General features: G+C 56.5%; 1 protein-coding gene across 1 annotated transcript in view; it reads left to right on the top strand.

Moving 5' to 3' along the window:
* Window positions 1–6229: 6229 nt before the first annotated feature.
* Window positions 6230–16999, top strand: part of IGSF21 (immunoglobin superfamily member 21) — a 236459-nt gene continuing 225689 nt past the window's right edge. The window contains exon 1 of the mRNA XM_069477395.1: window positions 6230–6643. Coding sequence (XP_069333496.1) covers window positions 6574–6643 — 70 coding nt within the window. The 5' untranslated portion in view covers window positions 6230–6573. The remainder of the gene's footprint in view (window positions 6644–16999) is intronic.

Raw genomic sequence — 16999 nt, forward strand, 5'->3', positions numbered from 1 at the left:
TGGGGTAATTATAGCATCGTGTGGCTACCTCGGCTGTGTAGACATTGTTGCAGCTAGTATTTGTTGAGCGCTTACATCATTTGGAGCATTGCCTTATTTAATCACCACAGCTCAGTGAGGCCAGCACTCTTATCCCCGCCCCCAACTTACACATGATGAAATCAAAGCGCAGGGAGGTCAAGTAATTTGTGCAAGTTCTCACTGCAAGTCTGTCCGTCCTTCCTTCCTTCCTTCTTTCCTTCCATCCAACAGTCATTTTTTGAATGTTGGGAGTGGAGGCTGGGCAGGCCAAATCTAGAGCCCATGCTTTTAGCCAGTGGGCTTGACTACATCTGTCGGCACCTTCTAACTATGACTAATACCTGTTGGTCCAGGTCTCTCACACTTAGAAAATGCAGTGATACATGAAAAAACAAAAACCTTGCTGATGCTTTGTAATTGTGATTCATCTACCCATGTCTCCATCCATGTGCTCATCTACCCCAAATCATTTCTCTAATCCATCTGTCTACCCGCCCACCCACCTACCATTACTCATCCATCCATCCAATAATTCTCACATCCATCCATCTGTCCATTTATCCATCCATCCATCCACTCATCCATTCATCTATCCATTCATTCATCCACTCAATAATTCTCATACTCATCCATCTATCCATCCATCCATCCATCCATTCATACATCCACTGAATAATTATCGTACTCATCCATCTATCCATTTATCTATCCATCCATCCACTCAATAATTCTCATACTCATCCATCTATCTATTCATCCATCCATCCATTCATCCATCCATCCATTCATCCATCCATCCATCTATCCATCTGCCCAATCATTCTCACATCCATCCATCCATCCATCCATCCATTCACCCAACAATTTTTATATACATGCATGTATCCATCCATCCTTCCATCCATCTATCTAATCATTCTCTTACCCATTCTTCATTCCATCCATCCAGTCAGTCTTCCTCTCCTTCTTTTCTTCCTTCTCGCCTTCTATTCATCCAATAGTCACTTTCTCAAGCACTTACTACCTTCCAGGCACAGGGGATTCAGAGACGAATCAGCTGTGGTCCCTACTCTCACGTTGGTTACAGTCTCAGAGATACATAAAAGCAATGTTAAAGGAGCTTCCTTGTGGTAGAGAAGGGGGATATGTCTGCCCCTGTGGGAGTGGAAAGGAAGGCTTCCCAACAGGGGTAATTATCAACCTTGGCCTTAGTGGAAATTGGTGGGTGGAGAGCAGGAGGTAGACACCAGGCAGAAAGAACAGCATAAGTCAAGGCAGAGAGGCAATAGAAGACATTGGTGTCAGAGCATGAGGTGTGTGAGAGCAGGGCAATGAGAGAGAAAACCAGAGGGGCCCTAGAATGCAGCGGTGTGGAGCATACCAAGGAGCTTGGGCCTTGGACAATAGGGAGCCCTGTGAGGATAAAGAGTAGAAGAGCTGAGGTGCCGACGTGGTCAGATCTGCCCAATCGTAGCATGGGGGATGACCTGGGGTGGGGGTGAGTCTAGAAGCAGAGACCAGTTAGAAGAGATCATCTGGGTACAAACGCCAGCTTCACCACTTACTGACTCTGTGCCCTTAGGCAAGGGCCTTCACCTCTCTGTGCCTCAGTTTTCTTGTGTATTCGATGGGTCTGAAACAGAACCTACCTCCTAGGGTTGAGGAGAGGATTCAATGAATTAATAAATGCCATCGATTGGAAATGGTGGTGGTGATTGTTCTTGTTTTTTTTCTTCTTGTTGTTATTCCCACCGCTATGGTAACCCAGAAAGGGGAGGCTTGTCCAGGGGCAAAGCAGCTCTTCCCACCCTGGGATTTACAAAACTTTTGCTCACAGGATATTCATAGGTATTTATGGAAAGAGGCTTCCAAGGGCAAACAAGTGTGGACTTCAACTAAATAAAACTGGAAAACAAATAAACAACAAACAAAAAACAAACAATGGAAGGGCTTCTCCTAACCTTTCATATTTTCATGTGAATTGTAAATCTCCAAGAAGTGGGGAACAGCCACGTATGCAGCATTTCTCAAATATATTTAGCCACAAAACCCTCTGTCGAGGAATGTTTATTACAAACTTGCAAAACAAATGGTCAGTGGGACCCAGTTTGGGGAACGTTGGTTGCACTGGGTCCAGCCCCCTTCCCTGACCCTGCAATGCTGAGACCCTCTCGACACCCCACAGCCTGAGGTCCCCATGGAAACCTGCTGGGGTCCTCCTCTGGGAAGACGTGGTGGAACCAGAGAGTCCAGGGAGGGCTGAGGTCCACTAAGGACAGAGCGCTGGACTTAATTCCAAGCAGCTGACTCCATATCAATTCGGGTCACTGGTGTTAAAGCATCAGTTTCAGTTGCTTTGAATTTAAACAAACATAAAAAACTCAGTCCTGCCTGGTGGATGTTTAATTCCCAGCACAGCGAGGCAGAGGGCAGGGTAGGAGGGAGCCAGAGGACTTCTCGAGCGAGCGTGTGGATGTGTGTGTGTTGACGAGAGGGAGAGGAGGAAGGACAGAGAGAGCTGTGCATCCCTGGGGAAGGCACACACTAGACCCCTGTCCCCAGAATCCAGCACCCCTCCACCCTGGCCACCTTGAGCTATTCTTTTTGCTTCTCTGAGACTCAGCTTCCTTATCTGTCAATTAGACATAAAGTTGCCACAGAGAATTAAATGAGAAAAGAGAGGTGGAACACATTAGACTTATGAAAGTTTTCCCATCCCAATATTGGCTTCCAGTGTGTGTGTGCCTGTGTGCGTACAGAACATACGTCACATGTCCATGTATGTACGTGTATTTTGCCCAGGGAAGGTGGTTAAGAGCTCTGGTTCTGGAGTTCTTCTTGGGATCAAATCTGGCTCTGTTACTATCAATAGCTGTGCTGTACTGGGAAAGTTGCTTAACCTCTCTGTGCCTCAGCTTTCTCATCTGTAAAATAGGAATAACGACGGTACCCACCCTCATATGTTACTGTGAGGTCTCAATAAGTTTATACACACTAAATACTTTAGTGGTGCCTGGCACAGACAAGCACTTCCATACATGCTACTCTTAATACCATTATCGAACCCCACAGGGTGTCCTACCTCAAACAGCAGGGCCCATTCCCTTGGAACCTGGGTTGGAGGAGAAATTAACACGCTATATTCCTCCCCTCTCCTGGAAAGAAACAAACCGGAGGTCACAGAGGGTCCCTTTGACCTCTGGGGGTATTCCCTGGGGTCGGGAGAGGAGAGCTTTGCTTTGTGCTGTAGCGCCCTCTGTTGGGAGAGCCTGGCTCAGCACCATGGACAGAGGGAGCGGGGCGGACAGCCACACCTCCAGCCCCGAGAGGCTCAGGGCTCCTGCTCAGCGGTGCCCAAGGAGGAGGCATGTCCCCCCATGACTCACTGGTCTGAGTGCCAGGACTGCAAAGCGGAGGCCCTGCCGCAGGCAGGAGACGGGACCCGAGGGACGTTAAGCAAACTAAAAGCCCCATGGCTGCCCTGCATGGCTTTTTCTTTGGCGAAGTCACCCTGTGCCCTCTGCTAACTGCACCTCTCAGAGCTTCAGAGACGTCTTACTCTGGGATGAAAGAAAAGGTTACAAAGCTGTGTTTTATGAAGCAGGACCTGCAGGAGTGGGGTCCCCCGGAGAGGGTTGCAGCGGTAGCAGTGTTACTATTACGATCCCCATGTGGTAATAGACATGCACGTCCCGCCAAGCCCCCCTGGGGAAAGCCAACTGTGCACCTGGGCAGGATGTCTTCCCTCGGGTGGGCCCGGTCAGAACACAGCATCCAGGTCCTCTGGGAGGATTCGTTGCCTCAGGGCACCTGCTGGCACCGACCAAGTGCCAGCCTTGTGCTAGGAGCCGAGGAACAAGTAGGTAAGGCAGAGCGACCTACTCACATTCATTCGTTCATTCATTCATCCATCCATCCAACAGTTATAAATTGAAGGCCTACTATGTGCCCAGCACTGGCTAGGAATACCAATAATTATAATACACATTGACGTTAAAGAGAGAGGGGATGATTCAGAAGTCCCGGAGCTGAAGGAGGGTTATGGAGATCTCCAAGCCCCCAGGCCCAATCCTTGTCTCTGGGAAGCAGCCCTCCCTTGGCTATTGGGACATCTCCACAGACGTCATCCTCTATCCCCTTCTGCTCCCTGAGCTCCTTCCCCAGCCGGTATGGACCAGAGCTGGAAGGAAACATCACCACGGGGCCCTGGAATCCCACCTGCTTCCCGAGCTTCTCTGCAAAGGCTGGGCTGCTGTGAGTGCAGCCAGGAACCTCACCAATTCAGGGTCCCCCTGAGGAACTGCCACTGTCCACCCGCCTGGCTGCCTCTGATCAGCAGCTGGGCCCAGAGATAGGAAGCCTGCACAGCGATGCACAGCATTTACCTGCACAACTCAAACCAATGCGAGGATCCTCCCAGCTTGATGCTGTTTCCCAGGTAGGGAGCCCTTTCCACAGAGGGCTAAAACATGGGATGGGCTTTTGGTTTCGTTGGCTTTTTCTTGGGCCAGAGATGGGGAGGGGAAGGAGCAGGGAGGAGGCAATCAGGGACTGTGCCCCATGGCATGGCTGGGCCAGTGCAAAAGGAGGGTGGGGGGAGGGGTGACCTCAAGCTGATCCTCTGTAGCTCAGAGAAGGAGAGACCTGGGTGGGCGGGGTGAGAAGGAGCAAAGAGCAGCCAGCCAAAGAGAGGAGAAGGGGCCTAAGACTCCAATGTTCAAGCCATATGCAGCCCAATCAGCCTGGCAACCAATTAGTCTGATTCAAAAAAAAAAAAAAAAATACCCACGTAGGGACAAACTGTAATCAAACACCTATTTATAAGGGTTTATTACGATCATTATTATTATTTTACTGAGAGGATCATTCTAAAGGCTGTCAGGTGAATGTATGCTTTCAGATCTTCATAAATGCAAATTGCTCCTTCCCCCGGGGTGGGTGAACAAACTGAGCTGCAAGGCTGCCCGGGGAGGCGATGGGTGAGGGTCTGAGATTCGGAGGGGGCACACGAAGGGAGCAGCTGGCTGCTCTGCGGCATCTCTGCACGAGGCCCGCTGAGAGTCAGCCTAGCAACCACCCACTGCCCATCCCACTCCCTACACCCGCCTCAAGGGCCGCTGGAGCTGGAGCCGGCTACGCACCCATTGCCTATCTGGGCAAACAGAGCAACAGCCGGACTCAGCAACCTGCCGGACTGCGGAAGCCGGGGGCTCTCCATAGAATGCTTGAGTCAGGGGCCCAGAGACCTGAGTTCTGAGCCCAGTCTTGCTCCTGGCTATGCTGGCCTTTGTGGGCCTTGTCAGTCTCCGGGTTCCCTGCCAGTAGTGAAATTCCTTCCTCTGCACTTCCTCACCTAACCACACCGAAGCCCACCCCAAGGGCTAGAGTACCCCTCCCCTCCGCCCTCAGAGAGACCTGGAGGCCGAGGCAGCCTGGCCTCAGGCTCAATGGGGTGTGTGTGTGTGTGTGTGTGTGTGTTGGCCGGAGAGTAATGACAAGATACAAGTCCCAGACCCCTACTTCTCAGACCCAGGGAGAAAAGGTGTCAGGCCCAACAAAAAGGTGAAAACTTGGTCTCTGCCAGGAGGGAGCAACCAGTGCCTGACCCACTCCTGGCTGGATCCCAGCGCGTGGCTATTCTTGGAAGAAAAGACAGAACACACCCCATTTCTGTGGGTTCCGGGGAGGGGGCAGCCGTAATTTGGGAAGTTTCAGAACACTGAGGCCCCTTAATCCTCCCCACTGAGGGCATCCGTAGGTGGCAAGGCCAGTTCTCAGAGCCACACCCTGCCTGCCCTGCTCGGAGGGTGGCGTGGCTCTCTGCTTCCTTCCGTCAGGCTGGGGAGGGGGCAGCGGTAGTCCCAGGGAAGGGGTGAGGTGGAGGGGATCAGATGGAGCCTGGCTTCTGGAGGGCGGATGGGTTAGAAGCTAAAGGCAGCAGGCCCCTTGTGAGGGAGGGGGAGGCCGTGGGGGAAAGGCGGAGGGGAATGGGGGGTGAGCTCTCTTCTCCCTGCAATAAATCGGCTTAGCGGACGAGAGCCGAACAGCCCAGAAAGGATTAAAGAAAAGTCTGTATAATACAGCGGAGAGCGCGGCGAGGGGAGGGCGAGGAGGGCGGGGGGCGGGGAGAGGGGGAGGGACGCAGGGAGGGCGCGGGGAGGGGGCGCTCGCGGCGCCGGGAGAGGCGAGCGCGAGGCAGAGAGAGCGCGATTCGGCTCCAAACTCCAGCGCTGCAGCCCGGCGGACTCCGGGCCGCGGTGGGCGCCGCGTGGTGGGAGCCGGGGAGCCGAGAGCCGCGGCGCGCCCTGAGGACGCCCGGAGCGCGAGGGTCGCGGCGCCTCGCGGAGCCCGAGCCGAGTGGAGCCCGGCGCCCCGGCGGCCCGGCCGCGGCGGCATGGGGGCGCCCCCGCGGCGCCCCGCGCTGCCGGCCACCGCCTCGGCCAGCGGCCGGAGGCAGGAGCGCGCTTGAGCCCATGGCGAGGGGACCCGCTGCCTCGGCCACCGCCGCCGCCGCCGCCCCGCCGCCGCCGCCGCCGCCAGCTGCCGGGCACCATGCGAGCCGCCCCGAGCCTCCGCCGCGGCGTCTGCCTGCTGCTCGCCGCGATCCTGGACCTGGCGCGCGGTGAGTGCGCGGGCGCCTGGCGGAGAACGCGCGCGGGGACCGGCAGCCGAGGAAGGGCGCGGGCCGGGGTCGCCGCGAGAGGCGCGGGGTCCTGCGCGGGGCCGTGGAGCTGGTTGGCTTGGCGAGGCGGGGAGGACGCCTCTTGCAGAGAGCGCTTGTGGGTCTGCCAGGGTGTGTGTGTGTGTGTGTGTGTGTGTACACACACCGGTCTCTCTTTGTTGCGTCTGTGTGTGAGGGTGTCCAGGAAGGAGCTGTGTGCGGAGGGTGCGGGAGTGTGTTATTTAGAGATGTGAGTGTGCGTGTGCGTGTGTGATGGTGCGAGTGAGCGAGTGTCTGGAGGGGTGTTAGAGTGGCTATCTCAGTTACGCGGAGGTGTGTGCAGGAGAGAAAGAGTGTGAGGGAGAGTGTTAGGGGTGTGAGCTTGTGTCAGCTTCTCGGTGAGGGAGTGAAGTGTGTGAGCTTGTGTCATTATGTGTGCGAGCGTGTTAAGGGGTGGGTATGTGAGGTGTGGCATTCCACGCGTGTCCCGAGCGTGCGCCTCTATTTAGGGGTGTGTGGCGGCGGATGGCTGTATTTCTGTGTGCTCAGGAGATGGGAATGTGACACTTGGGCAGGAGTGTGCCTCTCTGGGATGTGTGGCAGTGCAGGCGTGTGGGGGTCATGTTGCTTCGTGGGCTGGGAGTGTGTGTGTGTGTGTGTGTGTGTGATGGAGCGTGTGGTTCTTGCGTGCAGAGAGGTATGGACGCGTCCAAGGCTGAGGGGGTGTGAGCAGCTGTGGGGTGTGTGTGTGTGTGTGTGTCCCGCATGGACTTGGTCCTGGGCTAGGCTAAGCCAGCTGGAAGGAGGTTGAAGCTGAGTGGGTTCCCCAGAGCGAGTGAGCTGTGGCTCCGCAGCCCGAGGGTCCGCGGTTCGTGGCTGCCTCCGGCCTCCAGTCCGGCACCGCCGACTAGTGGGTCTTAAATGGTGACCATGGGGAACCTGGCGATCTCCGCACCTTTCGCACAGCGAGCAGAGAACTGACGCAAAGGCTGAGAGCCCGGCGGGAGGCAGACGGGACCAGCGAAGAGCAGTGGGTGCAGAGACTAGAAGGTCCGCGTCCTGGGTCCGCTCTAAGTCCAGTGCCAACCCTGGGTGCCGAGAACCAGCCGGACTGGAGTCAGAGCCTGGCTCCCCGCGGAGAGGGAGGGAGATATGGGGTGCCAAAAAGTAGCCCTTGTGACCAATAGGGTCTCCGCCTCCATCCCAACTGGGTGATGGAAGACGGGGGTGGGGTGGGGGTCAGCTCTGTCTTCTGCCATGTACCTTGTCCCACCAGGAGGGTGCCTAGCCAGGCTCTGAGAGAGCCTGCCATGAAAGGGTGTCCTCCCAAAAGATAACCGCACCTCCTTCTACCCCAAAGTCCTTGGAGAGTGCTGGGTCTGCTGATGGGAGAAGCTGCAGAATTTGAGCTTGGAAGGTGGTCCTGTTGGCAGAGAGGGGGAGGGGCTGGTGTAACCCAGAAGGAATGTAAGCCCTGCACTTTGTCCCCTACCTTTGGAGCAAGAGACTTTCCAAAGTGGATCAAAATCTCCCCCCAACTTTGGGGTGAGGGCTCCCCCCTTCGGATGTCTCTAGAGGGAAAGGTTTTATTGGGGGGGGGGAGGATCCCGGTTCCAGCGCTACCGAGGGGGCACTGGGCTTTGTTGAAAGGCACTGGAGCCCTCACCTGGACATTGCAGGGAGAGGGCTTTGGAGATTGGGGACAGGAAGGGAACACCCCATTCCCCAGGAATGCGCAGAACAGAGGGACGCGGCAAGGTGGGGGCGGCGACTGATGGGAAGGGCTTGGTGGGAAACCCCCTGCTCCGTCAGGACCCCACCCTGTGAGCTCTCCCCGGATGGACGCCGTTCTTCTGGCTGCGGGGCTGCGGAGAGCTAACCCGGCATCCTGGCGCCTCCACTCCCCTAGCCCGCCTCTGTAGGCTGCGGGAGGCGGGGTGGGGGGGGCGGTGTCTGGTGCCCGGGGGTGACCGCATCTGGGCCCGGTGACCCCGCGCGGGCTCTGAGCTCTGCTGCTCAGGATGGAGGAAGAGCGCAGATCCGGATCGCGGACAGGAAACTTTATACGCCTGGGGCGCAGGGGAAGGTCCTAGGCTGTGAGGAGCCCTCTTTTCTCCGCAGAGAACACGAGAGCGCACGAGGGTGGGGTCCCTACTTCCCCTTTCCAAGTCTGTGCCCACGATGGGGGGCGGGGGTACCAGAAGGGTCCGCCTGAGACGCAAGAGACGGGCTGTGCCGGAGGAGGGCGCCCTTCTGGAAGTGGCCGAGAGAGGTGCACCTAGCAGTAGGCTTTGCAGGGCCACCTGCCAGGGGCTGCCTCCGAGGGCGGGGAGGGTAGAGTTCCAGGTGGGCCTTCAGGAACGTGCCGGCCCTATGGGGGGCGATGGCGGTCACTGCTGGCGGAGGAGCGCTGCCGGTGCGCCCTCGCCTGTTCTGCCCCTGCAGGTCGCAGAGCTAGGGTGCTCGATTTGGAGAGGGGGGTCTGTGCATTGGCAGGAGAAAGGAGTCCGTGGCACACGGCACTGGCTGGGCCGGAAGTTCCTGCCCTGGCTCCCCACTCCCCGGTACTAGACTCTCCAGAAGAGAAACCCACGTTTTTCTGCTCTCCTGGATCACCCGGGAGCGCCCCGGGGGCGTTTTCAACACCTCCGGCCCTAGTGGACTGTGCCTGGGCACTTCTGGGAAGTCCTGCACTTGGGCCTGTGCGGTGGCCCCGGAGAGAGGGGGCGCGGGGCCGTGGCCAGAGGAGTGGGTCTTAGACCTGCCTTATCCGGCCCTGGGAATTCTCGACTGACAGTAGTGTCGGGCGGCCCCAGCTGGCCAAGGGCCCCGGCCGATCGGGATGGGGGGCGTGCTCGGGGATTGGGGGCCCGGGAGGGGGGCGGCCCTGCCAGTTCTCTCTCCGCAGCCGCGTGTCCGCAGGTGGGTGGGATGGAGGGGCAGGCTCGCCGGGCTGCCGCAGCCGCAGCGCCGAGACTGCGGGGGCTGTGCGCGCGCGAGCGGGTGTGACGACTTCATGTATTTATCCTCCCTTCGCACGCCCCCTCCCCACCGGGCGCGGGCTCGGGCACGGCAGGCACGATTTCTTCCCAGCCCCAGCCCCCGAGTGGAAGGCCCGGGTCAGTTGCCTGCGGCTGCTCCAGCGTGGCCCCGCCCCCGGCCCTAGACTCCACCCCTCCCCATCCCCAGCACCACGCAAATGCGAGTTCTTCCTGAGAGGCTGAACTGACAGAATTTTTGCGTTTTAAGTGCGGAAAATGTTCGATCTGGAGCAACCTCCGAGATCACTTACTTCGGTGGTTCTGAAACTTGCATTTTTTAAGGAGGAGAACCCTTTTAGAGGGAAATGATTATCATTCTCCCTAAAATCCCAACGCCTTGAGCAAGATCATAGGCCCTAGGTCAGAGCTGCGCGGGTCCATGCTGGTGAGGGGACCCACATCGAACGATCCCTCCGCACAAGGCGCCTTTAACAGTCTGAGATCGCTCCTTTCCTGATACCGTAGCGCGTTTCTGTTTTTCCGACAGCCACCCTATGTGGACCCGCTGCCATGTGTCAAGCAGGATATAGCTGCTGCTCTGCAGTCCTCATTCGTTCCTCTCTTCGCAGATTAGGAAAGCCAGGCTCAGAGTTTTAGGATTTGTCAAGGGCTGAAGTGCAGGCTCCTCCCAGCTCCCTTCTGGTCTTGTCCCGGCTCGCTTTCCTTCCAATGTTCCCTCTCTCTGGCTGCAGAGAATCCCCTGGGCAGAGGTGGACAGAGGCCATCTAAGTGGTGCGTCAGGCCTGCTTGGTACCCTGAGTTTTCAGAGCCTGGTCACACACACACTTGGACCTTACTAGGCTCTGGCAAGTTGGGCAGAGAAAGAGCAGGGGAGGGAGCAGGAGGAGTTTAGGAGAGTTGCTTGGGTTTCTGGTTTATAGCAGCCTGTGATTCCCAAGGCAGGGGCCAACAAAGAGGAGGCTGGTTAGTTCTGTTAACTGGGTTTCTTGGGAGCCACAAAAGTATTTAACCTGGGCAGTAGGAGGCCTGGCTTACTTCCTGGCCCACCTCTGCCACAGCCCCAGGCCACTTGGAAGTCACTTATTCATACACCCAATGAATGCTTATTGCATACTATGTGCTGGACACGGTGCTAAGCATTGGGAACGTGGCCCTGAACTTGGTAGGGGAATCGCTGCCTTTGTGCTGTTTACAGCTCAATGGGAAATTAATTCTTCACTCAGAGGGAGGAAGGAGCCATATTTCTGACCTTAACTGAACCAGGCATTATGCTATGTGGTTTATCATTCTTGTCTCATTTAATCTTTACAGGCACCCTGAAAAGTAAAATTAGTCCTATTTTGCGGATGAGGAAACTGAGGCTCAGAGAGGTTAAGTGACTTGTCCAAGGTCACCCAGTCAGTAAGTGGTGAGCAGGGATTCAGACACAGGATTGACTCCCCAGCCTGTGCACTGAGGAGCGCTCCGTGCTCTGCTGTCTCTGCGTGAGAATAGACCTCAGCCCAGTGGATGTCCCCAGTTCCCTTTCTGGATGCCTCACTTCTTCCCAAATCCAGACTGAGATAGAATTATCCAGGGCATTCATCTGCACAGATGGGAGAGGGAGTGTCCCTGAAAGCCGTCATCGTCACCACCATCATGGAGAGTATGGATGGCGTGTGCTGTGGGCAGGGCACATCTGGAGAGAAAGACCTAGGAGTGTGGCCCTCATCCCAGTGGGGTGAGAGGCTGGGCGTGACCCTAGAAAGGTGAACTGCAGTCCAGTCTGTCCACCCTTCTCTTCCCTTCCCTTCCTTCTCTTTTCTTTTGTTTTTAAATAGAAGGAGGCTCAGGATCTTATGTAAGTGGAAGAACTAGGAGTTTCAAACCCAGGCTGGGAGGGAGCACTCCAGGGACAGCTGCTGTTTTGTCACTGGAAGGGGAATGCAGTCACCTCTACCCTTTGCAGGAGGATGCCATGCCTTCCTTTTAAACGATAAGTGTCAGTGGTGGCAAAATACATGACGTCCCTTCCTAAGAGGTATCCATCTTCAAGACGAAATACCCAGGAAGGAACAGGGTGACGAGATTCTGGAACCCACCTTTATGCTTTCGGTGGGGTCCAGGAGTGAAGGGGGCCCGTGTTCACTAAGACCTATTGGCCAGGATCCCGTGGATGGGGCAAATAAACATGACGTGTACGGGGCTGAAGGTGTAGGCAGGTGTAGGCCCTGTTCAGTCTCCACTGCAGCCCGAAGGAGCAGGAGGGACAGGCTGTGAGGGGGTCTTTGTCGGACTCAGACTTCAGTCCCCACCCAGGAAAGGAATCTGGTGTTTGGCTTGCCCTCAAGCCTTTCCTACGTCTCCTGGCCACACACCAGATGCACTTCGGGGAATTCTCCACCCGTCCCAAATTGCACAGCAACTTGGTACATCCCCAAGTTGGGCCCTGGAATCTGAATATTGAGCAGAATGCCTGAAAACTGACAACCCTGGAATGTCCCCCTTGCCTTTAGGGGCCCCCAAGAAACTGTACCTGGCTGGTTTGCTGATAACCATGGGACGTGCCTCCCGGGGTGCTGAGAGGATGGAACAGTCATTCCATGCAGATCTCTTAGCTTGGTGCTCTGGGCTCTGATGACTGTTGCTAGTATTGAGCGTGGTACCGGTTGATACGAGTTCACGCAATGCCAGTTCTTTTGTCCTACAGACTTCCCCATAGTGTTCTTATCAGTTACTTTTTTTGGCTTGAGTTGTCCAGTGTCACTTTCTGCTGCTTTCAAGGAAAGGAGCTCACTTGATACCCTCCCTAGGCGTGATGAGCCTCGGAGTCACCAGTGAGCTCACTCTTGGTGACACGCAGAGCATCATGCATGGCCCGCTGGCTCGCTGGAGGGGACCAGTCCCACCACCTGCTCGCTGCCTTTCCCTGCAGGCCTGAGGCCCATTGAGTGCAGTCTGAGACCCAGGTTGTTTCTCCCCAGAGAAACGTGGGGATGAGGCCAGTCTTATTGTGAGCCTCCAGGGTCCTACCCCACCAGACCCTGCTCCGGAAAGGCGGGGACCCTGTCTGCTTCTGCTCACTGTTGAGTCTTCCCCATGAAACACAGGGAGGGCGCTCAATAAAGGTTGGTTGTTTGGATGAATAAACTAGCTTTGGCCTTTAGGCATGTGCTTCCTGATTTAGAACCGTGCTGAGTGTGCGGCTTTCTGTTTCAATGGACAGGTGTGTGAAAAGGCTTACAGCATGTGGAATTAGGGCTGGATTCACAGGTGAACTTCCTGGTAGCAAAGAGGTTCTGGTCCGGGAACTGCATCCTCTCTTTCTGGGGACTCTCAGATAATCAAAGTGCTGGAGACCTTGACTGCAGACATCCTAACCTCTCTACTGCTGGTAGCTCTTGAGAACTGACAAATGCTTCCACACCCAGCATTTGATTTAGACCTGTGGTCCCCAAGCCCTGGTAGCCTGTTAGGGACCGGGCTGCAGAGCTCTGCCACCTACCCACTCCATCACCATGCCCCCTCCCCGCCCCATCCGTGGAAAAACTGTCTTCCGTGAAACTTAGGAAGGGGAGGGAGGCCACAGCGAGGGAGGCTTCGTCTGTCATCATTTACAGCCGCTCACCTCCCTGTCGCTCCCATCACCACCTGACTCTGCCTCCCTCCCCTCTTCCTCCCCATCCCTAGAATTGTCTTCCATGGAACTGGTCCCTGATGCCAAAAAGGTTGGGGACCAATGATTTAGATCTCACATCAGCTGTGAAGGTAGCTAGTCTTGTGCCCATTGAACAGATGAAGGAAACTGAGGCTTGGGGACATGAAAGGATGGCAGTAGGCAGTGGCTGGACTGGAACCCAGATTTTGTGGCTGCAAACTCAGCCTTCCTTCCCTCCCCAGCCGTCGCTGTGTTTTATTCAGACTACAGGGATCTGGAATGAGACAGGCCAGCACCCCGTGAACTCACAGGCCAGTAAACTTTGACCAAAAGCATTCGCTGTGAGCTGGTGCTCTTGTAATGACTTTGCTAGTGTGACCTCCTCCATCCTCCATTGCCATCCAGGGGGGTGCTATATCCCAGTCCACAGGCGAGGACACTGGTGTGCCCATGGTCACACAGCTTGAGAGCAGAGCTCACCATCTTTCCTGGTGTCACAGGCTTGGCCTGCTCAGAATCGCCTGAGCTTCACCCTCCTTTGCCTCCTCGCCCACTTCCGCCCTTTCTTGGCTCAGAGAGCAGACATCTGCCCTCAGCTAGCACAGCCCCTCACTCCTTATCAGCCCCCCTGCAAGACTGCACACCCACATCCTCCCTACACAACCCACACCCCCACCACCCCCGGGGAATCAGATGTCCCCTAAGATCATTGGCAGCAGCACTTTGGGCAACATTTGTTAAAACAGCCCTCTCTGGGGCTGGAGCTGGTTGTGGGTTGGTCTTCCTCCTGAACAGAACTCTCCAGCGTGGGCATCCCTGCACCCTGAGCCCCGGCACCAGCCCTGGCTCTGGGCACGTAGACCCTCAAGGTGTGTTTGTTGAATGAATAAAAAATGTTTCCCCAGAGCCTGAGGTTCGGTCCTTTCTGGTGTGAGAATGTGTCCACGTCCAGTTGTGTTCACTGTCACACAGGGGGCATCACAGCAGGTGTCTGGGGGAGGAGCCAACAGTGGGAGGTGGTGGGAAGACTGAGGGGGCTTCCTGTTGCTTCTGGGCTCTCCTTTGGGAGGGGACTGTCCTTGATTGGTGATGGGTAGGGGGAGCTGGGGAAAGGAAGAAAGGAAGGCAAAAGCATTTACTGAGCAGCTACTATGTGCCAAGCCCTGTGCCTGACATGTTCACACACAATGTCATATTAAACTCTCCCAGAAACTCCCATTTGGGAGATAACATACTCCCCATTTTACAGATGAGGCAGTGAGACTGTGTGACTTACCTAAGGTCACCTTGCGAGTGAGGGGCGGGGCTGGATTCACAGCCAGGCTCTGATTCTTGTATCTCTTCCCAACTCTCAGTTTATCATGTTGGTAGCTTCGAATTGACCACCGCGGGAGTTTTTACACATGGAAACGCTGCAAATCGGGGCTCCCTTCGCCCCAGAACTGGCAGTTAAACATGTGCCAGCACACCACCGCACATGCACACCCTTCCTCCGTCACCGTCTCTCGGGGACAGCCACTTGGCCTTAACGTGCTTTGGTTTTCGTCTGATCTGGATTCAAATGGTCGGCCACTTCCTACCCACCCGAGTCATAGTTTCCTCGTCTTTTAGACACGGAGAGTGCCGTGGGGCTGCGTGAGATAAGGCCCTAGGACATGAAAGCCCTGGGCGTGCGATCGGGCCTCCCTTCCTCCTGACCCCTGGGCGGGGTCAGCTGGCCGCGGAGAGTCTCTGAAAGGAGGAGTGGGCTCGCCCTTTCTTCTCCCTCTGCTGGAGGCTGCCTTTGGAGGCAAGTCAGTGGATCCAGTCATTCCATTAACTGAGAAGCTGCCTCCGGCGCGGTTCTGGGCCCAGAGGTCTCCTCAGAGGGTGCAGGTTGCTGGCAGCCCCTCCCGTTCACTGAAAAACTGTCATAGCTGCGTGTAATCAAATGGCTGATCCCGGGGTGCTGAGCGCAAATCCTTGTGGGTTAAAGACGATGGCCCAGGAAGACTCTGAAGGGCCGAAACAACCCTGACGGGTGGGGAGGGAGTTCCAGGCAGGGGGAACAGCACGTGCAAAGGCCTGGGGGCAGAATCAAAGAACAGGCAGGCAGGGGTGGAGGTAGGGAGGCAGCGGCCCCCCTTGAGCGCAAGGTCCTCGCTGAGAAGTTGGGAGTGAGGTTGGAGGAGTCGGCAGAGGCCTGCCTGCCAGGGCGAGGGTCTGGATTTGAGCCTGTGGTTGTGGGGGACGGTTGGAGAGAGAGAGGAGAGACGTTCCCGGAGCGGTGTTCTAGGAAGATTAATTTGGCTTTTCTGGGCCACCTGAGGCTGGAAACTCTCTGGAACCTCCACTGGGTTATGAATGGTTGCTCTGGGCTGCACAGAGACACAGCGGACCCAAGAAAGCAATTCTATCCTTTGCAGACTATCCAGTCCTGCCAAGGGGGGATGACCAGGCCCTGCCCACACGCTGCCAAGATCACACAGCCGGGAATGGGGCTGCCCCAGCTGGAGCGTGTGCCTTGGGCTTGAACCTAGAGGGATGGGAGGAGGGGACACCTCCTGTGGAGAAGCTTCTAGATCTCCAGCAGACGTGGACTTTGTGGTTTGACCGGAGTTCACATTCCGTGTCCAGCACATGTACGGTGTGTGAGCTCCAGTAACCTCTTCCTTGCTTTCTGCCTTGGTTTCTTCAACGGCACTTGCAGCTCTTCCTGGTGGTCTCGTGGGGTGAGGGCTGCGGGGAAGGGCAAATCGGATAGTGACAGGAGTCCATACTCACCGTGCCTCGCGCCTGGTGGGCATGGTGGGTGTTTGGAATGTGGTTGCTGCTGTTAGAATGGTGTTGGGTTCCCCACCATGTGGTGGAACCACCGGCCCCAGGGTGGGAAGGGGCAGGAGTGTTCACAACCCCCAGTGCGCGGGAGGAGAGCGGGAATTGCGGGTGTTCCCACGTGGAACACTGGGAGAAACTTCAGGTCTGGAATTAGGGAGCATTAGTGCCAGAAGGGAGCCCAGGAAGTATCCGCATCATCTCCTCCCTGCCCATTTTAAAGACAAGGAAACTGAGGCCAGAGCGAGGAATGCCTCTTCCTTTGGTGCAGGCACTGAGCATGACGTGGGGCACAGGTCTTACCCCTCAACATCGGGGGCCCACCACACCAAGAGCCTCGTGGAGAGGGCACCAGGGTCCCCTGGAGTTGGGTGGACCTTGGCGGCGCCCCAGTGGGGAGCGACCCCCAGCCTCATACATCACAGTCGCAGCTTGGGAGTCGCCAGGGAGAGAAGCAGCTGAGCCTTTGGGGTTTTTTTTGTTCCTCTGCCAAGCTGTTCCCTTTGCCCTTTTGTTTCTCTTTCTGCAGAGGCACTCAGCGCTCCTCTGATGGGCTTGTTTGTCACCAATCGGTGGCGCTTCCTTTATCTCCCCAGCACCATCTCTTCCTCCCCTTTCCCTGACGCCACCCCGAGGAAGGCGTCCATCACAGGCTGCCCTGGCACCGGGCTGGGCTGGGCGGGGGGAGGGGCAGCACAGGGCTCCCACGCACCGCTGGGTGATGGCAGGGGCTGGGGTGGCCCGAGGGTGGGTGGCTGCAGCATCCCGAGCTGGTGCTCACTGTCTGAGTGCTCTGGGCTTTGTCAAGTGGGTATTCAGGCCGCACAATAGCGGAAGGAAGACCAGGTGTCTGGTTCCACAGAA

Source organism: Eulemur rufifrons, chromosome 8, assembly GCF_041146395.1.
Source record: "Eulemur rufifrons isolate Redbay chromosome 8, OSU_ERuf_1, whole genome shotgun sequence".
In the NCBI taxonomy this organism is placed as follows: domain Eukaryota; kingdom Metazoa; phylum Chordata; class Mammalia; order Primates; family Lemuridae; genus Eulemur; species Eulemur rufifrons.